The sequence below is a fragment of the Anopheles maculipalpis genome, chromosome 3RL (genome assembly GCF_943734695.1).
Source record: "Anopheles maculipalpis chromosome 3RL, idAnoMacuDA_375_x, whole genome shotgun sequence".
Classification (NCBI taxonomy): domain Eukaryota; kingdom Metazoa; phylum Arthropoda; class Insecta; order Diptera; family Culicidae; genus Anopheles; species Anopheles maculipalpis.
The window spans coordinates 59887991-59900077 of record NC_064872.1 but is presented as its reverse complement, the minus strand read 5'-3'; the positions used below and the strand labels follow the sequence as shown (position 1 = coordinate 59900077).

General features: G+C 44.0%; 4 protein-coding genes across 4 annotated transcripts in view; 1 reads left to right on the top strand and 3 right to left on the bottom strand.

The window, feature by feature from the left end:
* Positions 1 to 7557, top strand: part of LOC126561596 (uncharacterized) — a 103851-nt gene extending 96294 nt beyond the window's left edge. The window contains exons 4-5 of the mRNA XM_050217841.1: positions 2155 to 2615; positions 6090 to 7557. Coding sequence (XP_050073798.1) covers positions 2155 to 2615; positions 6090 to 7449 — 1821 coding nt within the window. The 3' untranslated portion in view covers positions 7450 to 7557. The remainder of the gene's footprint in view (positions 1 to 2154; positions 2616 to 6089) is intronic.
* Positions 1 to 12087, bottom strand: part of LOC126563399 (ribonuclease kappa) — a 443719-nt gene that overhangs the window by 9437 nt on the left and 422195 nt on the right. The window lies entirely within an intron of this gene.
* LOC126562237 (dolichyl-diphosphooligosaccharide--protein glycosyltransferase 48 kDa subunit) overlaps positions 1 to 12087 on the bottom strand; it is a 532174-nt gene that overhangs the window by 125327 nt on the left and 394760 nt on the right. The window lies entirely within an intron of this gene.
* LOC126563559 (dentin sialophosphoprotein-like) overlaps positions 1 to 12087 on the bottom strand; it is a 490635-nt gene that overhangs the window by 104827 nt on the left and 373721 nt on the right. The window lies entirely within an intron of this gene.

The following is a 12087-nucleotide window of genomic DNA, read 5'->3' as shown; positions in this document are numbered from 1 at the left end:
ACAATGCGAGAAGATGTTTTCTTGCAGATAGTAGATAAAATCTATGCAACTATGCTTGTATACCAAAACAACCACAACATAGATGCTGGAATTCTGTCATGCAATGGCAAACTACTCCACGATGTAATTTTGTACAATTTGCATTACATCAGCCTCTGCATGTGCATTCCAAACGAGCGTACCTTCGGTAGTGCGTATCCTACGTTCGGATGATCTCATCCACTGCCTTCCCAACTTCAAGTCAAATCAGTCAAGTCAGAAGCTAAACATCAATCGTACCAAATCGTGTAGTTGTTGCGTTGCCGCGTTTCGCTCTGTATCAAAGGGCATTTGTGTCAATTTTTCACTTGCAACCCTGTCCGACCGACTAACAGCGAACGGATTCGCATTAAGTGTTTTCGCAAGTTCGTAAATCACTGGAATGTATCTGTTGTGCGAGTTGCGGTAAGGTTGATGTACAGTTAGTGTTTGATTTGGTGGAACAGATGGTTTCTAGCAACAGTCGGGGTAACGAATCCACCTTCGCCAGTCGCCAGACCCAACTTGTGCGGGTCGAGGTTCATCGACGCGCTTCTAGCCAACGTACACTCTATATCCACCCGCGCAATGAGTGCAAGTTCTTTGTGGCAGAGTGGTAGTGGAAATCTTGGCAGCTGAACATGTCGACCGGTCTCCGATGGCGGTGATTGTATCCTTGTTCCAGCGCAAACGGAAGTCAAACGGAGCGAGCACAAGTGCGGCGCACAGCACGTTGAAACGCCCGCAATCCCATCACGAATCACGTACCATATTTCTCATCATCACACTTTTGCCTCCGATTACCTTGATGGGCTCGACGTCGTTAGCCGTGACTGATGGAGACGGCCGATGCTGCGACAGACGGCGACACCGTTGGAAAAATGTGCTCCCGATTCTCTGCTCCATTTATGCTTAATTACTGATCGGCAGCTATTGCGACAGTATGGAACACAGAGCTTCTCGTGTTGGTAAATTTGATAGTTGGCAAAAAGTCGACGAAAAGATATTTTGGAGCGCTGGTTTTACCATCGGAAGACATGCAACGGTGACAGGTTTGTGTATCAATGATTAAGTGGACGACAACACACGGGAGAAATATATATTGGTTTTTAATCTGTGCGAAATAACAATCGGCAATATTGATGTGACATGTACCGCAAATTAAATTATGTCTATCCTATTAGAATTTAGGAGTGGATTTTTTAAATTTTCAATTATGAATTACTGATAATCCTCTCCAAACATTTTATTTGTGAACATATTTATATCATTGGTTTTTGGAAGAGGAATGTCGGACCAAAATAAGTCATTAAGAGCGCATCTCATCATCATCTCCCTAACTAGGTCAAACAAAGAGATATCTTTGTTTGGTGTTAGAAACATGTTCCTGACCGTAAACCACCCGGCGTACGAGTCATTGTAAAATCGAGACGTTCTTCACCATGCAAAGATTATTCCGGTAGCGCTAACGGTGTGTAATGGCTTCTCAGCATTACCCTCGTCATATTTGTGATGCGTTTTGCTGCTGGTTTGGGTTGTTTGGATCTATTCTTGGTGTTTGTTTCTCGGCGACGGCGACGACATTATGGGTCCGTTTCGCTGACTTTGATCCTCTCCGATGTTTTAGCTCGATGTTATTCCGTGGTCGTCATGGCATGTCAAAGACACGGGGAGGGGGGGGGGGGGGGGAAGAAGCAAGAAGTCGCTTGAAGTAGTCGAAAAACAAATCCCATGCTTACGAAAGGTAAAAATAGTGGTAATTGCGTTAGGTTTGTTGTTTGATTGGGGAAGAAAGGGAGACAAACAAGTTTAAGCCGATGTTTAAGTGGAGACTGATGTAGGACGGTTACATATGTATGATGGCCAAAGCATTCAAAACATAGAAATCTTCAAAAACTCGAGATGAGTTTCTAATAATGCTGTGCATTCATAAATTCTGACATAAATCCAGAACGTGGAACAGCGCGTTGTAATCCAGTAATTGGTCTGGATTAAATGGCAGACATGGTTATCTACTCAGCATTCAGCTACTTTAGTTCAGTAAATTTGTTCCATAAATATACGGTTAACCTCAACAGATGTGACCTTTCATGAGCGGAGACTTGTGCACTTAACATCTCGTATTCTCTTCAACAGGTCGACTCCAGCCGACACATGTACCGGGCCGTGATGGAAGAAGTGGTGCGGTTTCTGGATCGTTGCTATCGTTCGCTGGATGCACTGCAGAGCGGCCAAATCGGACGATCGAAGAGTGTGCTACAGGTGTCGAAAGCAAGCGGTGGGGTGCAACACCATCATCAGCAGCACCATCAACAACACCAGCACGACTCCGACAGTAGCAGTGCGAGTAGTCCGCGGGCACGCAGCAGCACCAATTTGGTCGATGTGCAGCAGAAGTCCTACACCAAAGCGGGAATAACGACAGGCCATAATGGGCACCTAGATCATCAGCATCAGCACCAACCGTCATCGCTGACATTGATCAACAGTGCATCGTCGGCGAGTCAGCATGTCGCACCGTCAACTCTTCACGAGGACGATTGTGTCGTTCCGCCATCACCTGCCAGCTCCTATAGCACCTTTAGAGACTTTACCTGGTAAGCATCGTCCAGAGAGAGCAATAATAACGCTTCTTACCTTATAATACGTGGGTATGATGTACAGATTATCCAAAATTCGCATAAAACCTTTAAGCCACTTAAATCACTGCGGACCTGCACGTTTTTTATTTGACACTTTACCTCGTGCTTCAAATGAATCACGTTACGCTGGTTGGATGGTGTACAAAACAACCTGTATCAGTTGAAAATGAAAACAGATTCCTAAAGATTGCACGAATGCAAGTATCATGGCTCACGAAAGAACCAAGAAAAAAAGATACATCACTTGTCACCAACACATCCCGCGAACGCCATGATGTACTTATGCCTCTTCTCAAGCGCGTCAGAATATTTGGGTCTCACACATTGGCGGGTAACCGATCCCCAAGGCTTTCATCTGCATCGATAGGTGCACTATGCGCCTGTTCGACCGTTAACGTCTCAATACATAAATCGGGTGCTAATTTATTGGACACATACGTTAATTGCCTGTCGTCGTTTTCGTCTCCGTGGCCGCCTTCGTCGTTGTCACCGAGAAGATATTCGGCACTTGCCGATGGGCGGAGAAATTCCTCGAAGGAAAACTATCAACGTTGGATGAAGAAGAAATTGTTGGATTATTTCCCGGACGGTGTTGATGCATTCATCTTCTTCTAATGCGATGTGGGACAATGTGGGTCCCGGTTGAGAAGGTGTCGCGTCAAAAACAATACAAAAGAGAGGTTGTGTTTCCCCGCTTTTGTTTTACAATGGTTTGTTTTAAAAGAGGGATTTAGATTTGTTTTGGGAATGGTGACGTTAAACACACACACTTGTGACTGCCGGATGTTCAGGCTATTGGTTGATAGGTCTTTATTACCGTTGAAATTGTGTTGTAGCAGAGCGTTGTGGGTCTTCAATTGAAGGAATGAAGGAATACTGCAAAGATCACACGCCACTGTAAACCTATTTAATATTTAGATGATTACTGATCACCCAGACTTCTCAAGAAATACTCTAGCTTCTTTAGCATCAGAGAGGTTGCCTGGTGATCTTTGTTATATTATTGCTGTCTTACTAAACTTGATCTACTTACGATGTCAACTCTTTGATACACTGGATTTTTGCTATCATCGTTACATGGCACAACTTTTAAGTAACATAATACTTTGAACAGCATTGGGGTTTATTTTGAAATTGTTTTAAATGCTTCAGAACACAATTTTCATCCTCGCGAATTATACTAAAAATGTGAGCGAGGAGCTAGAGGACTCAGGTCACTGTGTCAAATCCATTACAAACCATTAAATCCACAACATCCGGAGACCAAAAACTCTCCACGTATCAACGCTTAGCCACCGAAACAGGACCGTTGCAACTGTGGAAATGCAGACTCTCTATGCAGGATAGATGACAAAATTATCTTCATATACACCCGCCCAAAAGTGACGGTTTGCTGCGGTCTCGTACAGTGGCAGGTCATTTGCGTGCGAATCGATTTGTCATCATCAATCATGGAGTTTGCGCCCCCTTTATATCATCGGCTTGCCTTACCCACGCAGGAAATGGTCCGGTCCATGTAGGTGAAGTCTTAAGGAAGATCAGCACACATACACACACACACACACTCCAAGGGGTTCTATGATTTTGCGTTCCCCAATGCAATTGGGGAATGTATTTGCGTGCACGCATCGATGATTCAGTCCGGTGATGTATGCCGCCTCCGCCATTAACGGGTGTTAATCTAGGCAATTTCGATGCGCCAAAGGTGACAGACACGTGCGCCGTCGTCTTATGCTTCATGATTTATCTGGAACCCTGGGTCCGTATTCCGTATGCCGTTTGCATGTTTTGAGATGTTTTACATAAATCATCTTTTACTTCTCTCCAGAGAGAAAACCCAGCAAGTCCATCGAGGAAATGAAAAATGAGTTTAAGAGTAGTGGGTTTTTGCAGCTATATGCAAAGGAAATAGTCGCGTGCCCATAGGCATTTGCGATCCAAATAGATCATGTTTGATTTTTCTTGCTTCCCCCTTTCCCAATTGTTGTTTCGTGATCGCCTACCGCTTGAAGTTTGAGTGTGAAATATCCATAGCTTTAATGCACGTGCTCAGTAAACAAGGGTGCAGATGCTGTGGCCGATATATTTACGGGTTTTGGGTCGACCGGTTGGTGATAAATTTCAGTTGATCGTCGTCAATAATAAAGCTCCTCTCCCGTGTCCCCCGTTGCCCGTTTAGTTGTTCGAAATTGATGCGAGGGAAGATTTTTCCAGACAACATCGTTTTCTTACGGGTCGCGCTATCTACCGGATGCTACCGGACATGGTCGATTTGACCGTTTGTTTGTATCGTAAACTATGCGTGTATATGGTAGAGTTCATTCCGCGACGGTGGAAAGATCGTCGTGAAATGTAAGCAAACATTGAGATCGGGGCCAGCGCAGCATTAATCTGTCCGGTGTGGAATATTTCTCTTTCTAGCCGGGTACGACAGGAAAAACAGTTTCGTAATCGTTACGATAAATGACCCACAAACGATGGCTGGATGCACATAATTTTCGTTGTTGACAAACTCCTGCCGGTTGGAATTATGTTGACGATCGGATTGAATTATTCGGCGTACTTTGGTACGCCTTAGGATCAGCTGTTTATTTACACCTTCAACATGAATAACAACGTCTACGGGTGACATTAATGTGCTCTGAGAATGTGTGTCTCTGTGGAAGAAGAGAAGCATAAACTAAACCACGTTTATTATGAGACTTTTGAAGAATTAATGACATTCTTAAAAGTAACTGAGAATTTTCAGAAAGATTGCAGAAGATTATTAAAAGCTAAGTGTTTGCTAAGGCTCGAATTGTGTGACCAATACAATTAATCCGTATGGCAATACCGTCCCGTTGTAGTTGATGTAAAGTAGTAAGTGGAGTTGTCTTTTCACTGGTGTGTAGTCCTTATTTTTAAACATATTTTCGCGCTCCAATTGAGTCGTCTGTCAACTTGAGCATTCGAAGCAGCGTCATTTGAACGCAACTGCCGGAAGGCAACTGTACAACCCCGAGGGAGAAGGAATGGCGGCTGGCGCTGGTAATTTTACGACCAACACTTTCGCTCTCCGAAGAAAAGTGTCCATGTGCCAGAAATGTGATACTGTTTTGCCGTCGGTAACCGATATGCGTAAGTTGCAATGACCGCGACCGACCACAGGGAATGAGTGTCAAGCGAGAACGAAACGATGGTGACGACGTCGTATATCTTTAGCAAATCAGTTCAAATATAAATCAACCCTCCAATGTTCCCGGGTCCTACTAACCCATAAGTAGCCGATTATCCAATTGCAACTGCTCTTGGCATTCCTTTTGGGGCGCGGGACGGGATGACATGATGTCGAAAGGCATTATTTGTTTCACAGCAATGTACTAATGCGTCTGTCTTGCCCGTTTTTCGTGCACTGTTGCACTGGGGCATTTTTTTCCCGTATCTTTTTAGGCGACGCTCACCGAAACGAACCCAGACTCTGCCAATTTCCAGCAACGAAGTTGACCCGGAGAAGCTGGCCCAGGAGGCGTTCCGTTTGCTGCGGACGGTGCAAAACTTGCTCAATACACAGGAGCCGACGCTGGCCCAATCGACGAACGCACTGGACAGCCTGATCTCGGCATCAACGGCGGCATCCAGCTGCGGCAGTAGCACCACGCTCACCGGTGTCGGTCTATCCGCTTCCGGCGCGATGCTCGGCAGCACCCCAACACTTACCGGAACGGGCGGCGGGATAGGTGATGGAGGCGGCGGCGGCGGCGGTAGAGGGGTAGGAGTTTCGAATGGACTCGGAGGTGCAGGTGGAGGTGTTGGAGGATTGGGAGGTGGAGGAAACCATCCGCTAGTGAACACCCGCAGTACGGTAGGCTTCAACCGGAAGCTAAACATGCGTGGAAGTCGCCTATCGGTACGGAGCAGTACAGCCGACTCGGTACACTCGACGTCATCCTCTACGAAGACGGAAACCGATGAGGACAATACGGATCGTCCTTCACCGCCGCTTCTGTTGTCACACCATCACCATCTGCTGCATCATCAAACGAACGGTGGTGTTAACGGTGTGAACGGAGGAGGTGGAAGCGGTGCTGGTGGTGGTGGAGGAGGTAGCAGTAGCAGCAGTTGCAGCAGTAGTACCTCTGGAAATGGTAGCATCAATGGCAATGGGCATCACCACCACCATCATCACCACAATCCGGCCCATCGGTATAGTGCCAACATTGAGCGGATTAAGGAGATGATGATATCCAGCTCGGCCGAGGATGAGAGTGGCTTTAGCTCGATGAACTCGTTCCAGGAGATAGGATTGCCATTGGTCAACTCGACGATGTTGTCTTCCGTGGGAAGTAACCATGGTGTTAGCAATGGATCGCTTGGAGATGGATCGACATCCTCAAACGAGGGTGGCAATAGCAGCAGCAACGGTGGAAGTAGCGGAGGCATTAACAGTGGTTACGGTGTGTCGGAAGATTCGTCCGAGTTGCGTGAGAATACTGTCATCCCAACGGCCCAGGCTACGAGTGGTGCAGCAACGAACACTAACAGCAGTGCCAACAAACTAGGCATTCCGTCTTCTCCTTCCATCAAGCCGACCAATCCATCAAATGGCAGTAATTCTTCTACTGCGTCCACTGCTGCTGGTACGTGCGCTTCTAATGGAGGTTCTCCACTGCGTGTTACGCAAACGGCCAGCTACGAGCATCATACGCATTTTATCAACCATCGTCGTTGGGATTCTGCTCCGGTTGTACCGCCAAAGTTGAAGATTCACGCCAGCGAAACCGATACCGTGTCCCGGGTGCTCTGGGTGTAGCAGAGATAGAAGCGACCGGAAGGTGTAGTCACCGAACGCCGTCGCCCCGTAGGTTTCCTCGCATTTCTTTCCCACTGCATTTGTGCACTGTGAATTCGGATCTCTACCGAGTGTTGGTAACGGGGGGAGAAGGTTTGTGTCTCCTTCCTGTGTGTTAATTTTTTAAGTTTGTCAGTTTGTCTATGAGTTCAAGAGTTTTCCTAATGTTCTGTACATAGAGTTTACCTAGTGGACTGTACTTCTTTGTGCTTGTTGTTTTGAATTCCTTACAATCTGACATCTGATTGTTTTACACATTTTTCCAAAGAACAATGGCAAAGAGGACGGTTATCAGCGAACACATACATACATAATACTAATAGTATATCGAACCCTGAACGCGTAGGGAGATCATCAACTGCATTTAATTAAAGCCGTATCAAAAGAAATTATCTTGCGTGGAGGTATTTAAGATAAAGTGGATTATCCTTACAGAAGTTCTGTGTTGACAGTTTCGAATCGATGGGTCTGTCATGATGAAGAAAGGATGCTGTAATGAAGAAAAGGGTTTGAATAATTCTCGCCTACATTTATTAGAGGTTGCAGGCTTGCGAATGCAAATGTACAATGAAACTAATTCGCTGAAAGAGGTTCAAACGCACCTCTCCTCAAGCTCCCATTTACTTGAGATGCCAAGTATTGAGAGTACAGCGAACTGAGTAGAGCAGTAGTATCTTAACAACAGCGTAAGATTTTGAAATGAAATAACGTAATAATTGTATGAAATATGAATAAACGTGAGCGGCAGAGAACGGGATTCCTTTATGTTTTTTTACACAACACAACCAAAGCTGACAAGGGGGATGCAAAGATTCTGATGAAATCGTTTGAACTAGAGAGACACGAAAAAGCAGGTGAATAATATTAACACAACACATGGCTTCCAAAGTATGATGATCCGTAAAGTAGAAAAGAAGTGAAACTCATTAATCTTTCTTTATGTTCTTAAATCGCTAGTAAGAGTGTATAGTTCGTTCAGTGTAAGGCTCCTGTTTTTAAATTATGATTTTTCAACGTACATTATAGCATCGTATGCGATAATTTTATACATACAAACTATAGCAAACGTTCGAATATATGTCGTAACGCGCTAGTGGAGTAATAAGTGATAGCGAACGGAAGGTAACATAGTTTTCTAACCAGCAACATGGATAACAAATAGCGATAGAGAACTAGTAAAACAACCAATGGCGCGTAATGTTAGTTTGTAATTGATGTCAGTATAATAATACGAAATACGTCCACAGCATTTAAGCGCGCGAATGAATAACATTGGATAACACAGTTTGTTTTAAAGGAACATTATGGGACACCAGCAACTGATCTAGAGAACAATAGCTATACCTTAAATTATAAATGCACCAAGCAAATGCGGCAGTAACGTTTCTAATCATCGTGGAACATAGGAAAAAAAAAACAGGAAAAGAGAGGGGAAGAGATAGAGACAGTTTGAACAATTGATTCAAAGTGTGAAAAAGTGAACCAAACAATTAAAAACAAAACACCAACGCATACCCTTTTTTGCGAAAAGTTCGTAGAAAACACGAAAAGATATTTTTGATTATCAAATCGAACCAGCAGTAGAGTAATCTAATAGCGTACTTAACGCAATCTTCAAACAAACCATCTTTCTATTATGCTTCATCATTTATGGTACAAAACTATTATTTTTGATTTTTAATTTTCAATTAATGGATATTTTATTTTATTCCTTTTCTTGAAGATGGAATCTCTCACTGCTACAGCCATAAGTAATAAGTCAGCAGTAAAAAAGAAACCGCTGAACGTCAAATTAAATAAGTGTGAGGCTTTTCTGTAGATCATGAAACGAGCTAATCATACATTGTGAGCCGCTTCTCTGAACTGAACTGTAATCTTTTAACGATCGTGCTATTTTCAAACTTTAGGAGAACTGAAAATACTTAAGAGAAGAGAATATTCCAATGCTCATAAATTTCATCCTCTGTACTACCTTTTTACCACAGCTATATTAACAGCAATATACTACAAACAGTTGATACACATATGCTGGTACACTAGGCACTGTAATGAGACAAGCTCCACTCTACCATCTGCCGCTATAAAACACCAACCACTACTCAAACACTAAAATAAAGAAAAATAACTAAAACACAAGCAAAAAGGAACATAAAATGGTGTTGTTGTTGATTTATGCAATTGCAAAGAACATAAAGATAGAAAAGATAATTTCCTTTTTAATTTTTCCTTACATACTAAAATTGCACAAAATGTGTTGAAGCTCTTTTTAACGCATGTACACGAAATCGCGTAGTTTTTGAATCTGCTCGAAAATAATTGTATGTGGTTGTGAACCTGGGAAGCGAGCTAAAAACGGTTAGCTGTGGAACGCCGTCAAGCGTTTGTTTATGTTGAAATATTTCAAGGGGTGCGTTAGGAATGTTTTCAACCCCTAATTGCCAAGGGCAAAATTGTTGTTGGTTTATTGTTTAGAAGGTTATTTTAAATTTAATTTGCTTTATTAATTTTAAAGCAAGCAAACGCTGGTTTATCGTTTATTAGACTGCTTATTCGTCGTACAACGTTAAACAACGTAAAACAGTTGAAGTCAACCTCTCAACCCTTTGCTAGGGAGGATTAAGCTTCCCGCCATCCCATCAACATACAAATGACGTGCGCGTGTATCAAGTCAAGGAAATCCCCTTATCATGATCTTCCCGCCTCCGAAAACCACCTTCGTTAGCAAAGGTGTGCGTGCATGCGTACCTTCCTAGACGTATTGGTGACCGCAATCTACGAGTGTTTCATACTTGTGTCTGTGCTACCACAATCGTACGCCACCGTGAACCACGTGCTGCTGAATTATTTATCAAAACCGCGCTGGCAGCATTTCCGACGGCTTGTGCGCTACTCTGAATGAAACAAACTAACCCGTGGACGAATTTGAAGGGAAAACTTTACGATGACGTTTTGACCAAAAAGGGCATACCGCCGAAGCCGAACCGAACACGGCAGAGATATGCAGTTTACGGCGCGATATCGTGGGTATAAATAACGGGAGACCTTTTACACGTTTAAACGACGCAGCCCGTGAATCCGTAAACGCAACCCAACATAAGCCGGGATCGAAGGTCGTTCGAAGGGCGTCGCACAGTTGTTGGACGATGATGTTGGTTGGAAACGTCAACGTTCAGCGACCACGTGGTCGGTCGTTGGTGTTCGATTTCCAGCGGTAAATGATCGCAATCTTTATGGCCGGCGCGTCGTTGCCTTTTTTTTGTCGTCGTTGTCGCCATCGTCGTAGGGGGTTCCGTATCGGTAAGGTTAGAATTCGTCTCCGAGAGAGCCAAACCATATGGAAATCCCTCGTGTAAGGGTATTTTCCAAAGTGTGGAAACAAAACGCAACACATGACCGTATCAAACCAAACAAATTGTGTATGTGTGTATGTGAACACACAAAAGGAAAAAGAAATTTTAATCCCGAACAAACAAAACAAATCGCAAACCAATGCAATGACGTCACATCGGTACAGTCGGAACGAGCGGGCAAAATTGGTTAAATATTATTTTTAAAAGTATGATCGTGCTCTCGACCATCGCCTAACGCCAGGATCGGCGATGATGCTGATGATGATACATCAATCTTTTGGCAGACACAACTAAAACCGCACGCGATGAACGATGCGCAGGTCTCGCACTCCATGCTCTCTGGCGCATACGCAAATGAAACGTGCGACGCAATGGAGCAGCGGTCTTGTTGTTTGTTCGACTGGCTTAAGTTATTGGCTTAAGTGGTTCTGATGATCAACGTCCAATAAAATACAAAAACAAAAAAAAAAGTAATGAAAAACACACATTCTCTCTCTCAGGCAGAGTAAGTGAAGAAGAGTAGGAAAGAGAATGAGAGGGAGAGAGAGTGAGAGAGTTAAACTCTCTTGTTATTGAATGGGAGCTGGTGGGTTTGGGTGCCCGATGCCGGGGGATTGGGCATGGCCAGTGTAACGTGGCCCGGCGGAAGATAATGACGGACGAGACTCACGTGACAACGGTAGATGTGGTCAAAAATATGTTGCCGTTTGCTTGAGCACGGGTCTATTGCGTTTAGTCGTTGGTTTTGCACTTTGATTTGTTGTATTGCTTCGTCTTTGCTGTTTTTTCGCGTCGTTTTATCCATCCCCCGTGCTTTCTTTACACGGCCTGTGTCAGGGATGGACAATCATGATCTGGTAAGGTATGTTGAGTTTCCTTGTTATCTTTTTGGTTTTCTATAAACGTTTAACGTTTAAGGCTTAACAGCTAGATGGTCACCCCTGCTTACGGTAGGAGGCAGAAGGAGGCTCAAACTCTTTAAAATGTACTATTGATTAGCCGACATCCTGACTGTCTCCCCGTACGTAGGACTGAACAGTGGCAGGCGGGATAAACGACTGAGCTGCCACGAATCCCACGGTGAGCAAATTCAATGTGAAGATGAGAGTGGCCTTCAACTCCGAAGGGCTAAATCCATCATTGTGACTGATAATCCATCTATGAGTAAGCCAGAAGTTAAGTCAAGGAAAGGCCCACTGAAGGTGTAGTGCTGAAGAGGAAAAAGATGTACGGTAATATCTTCATTCTG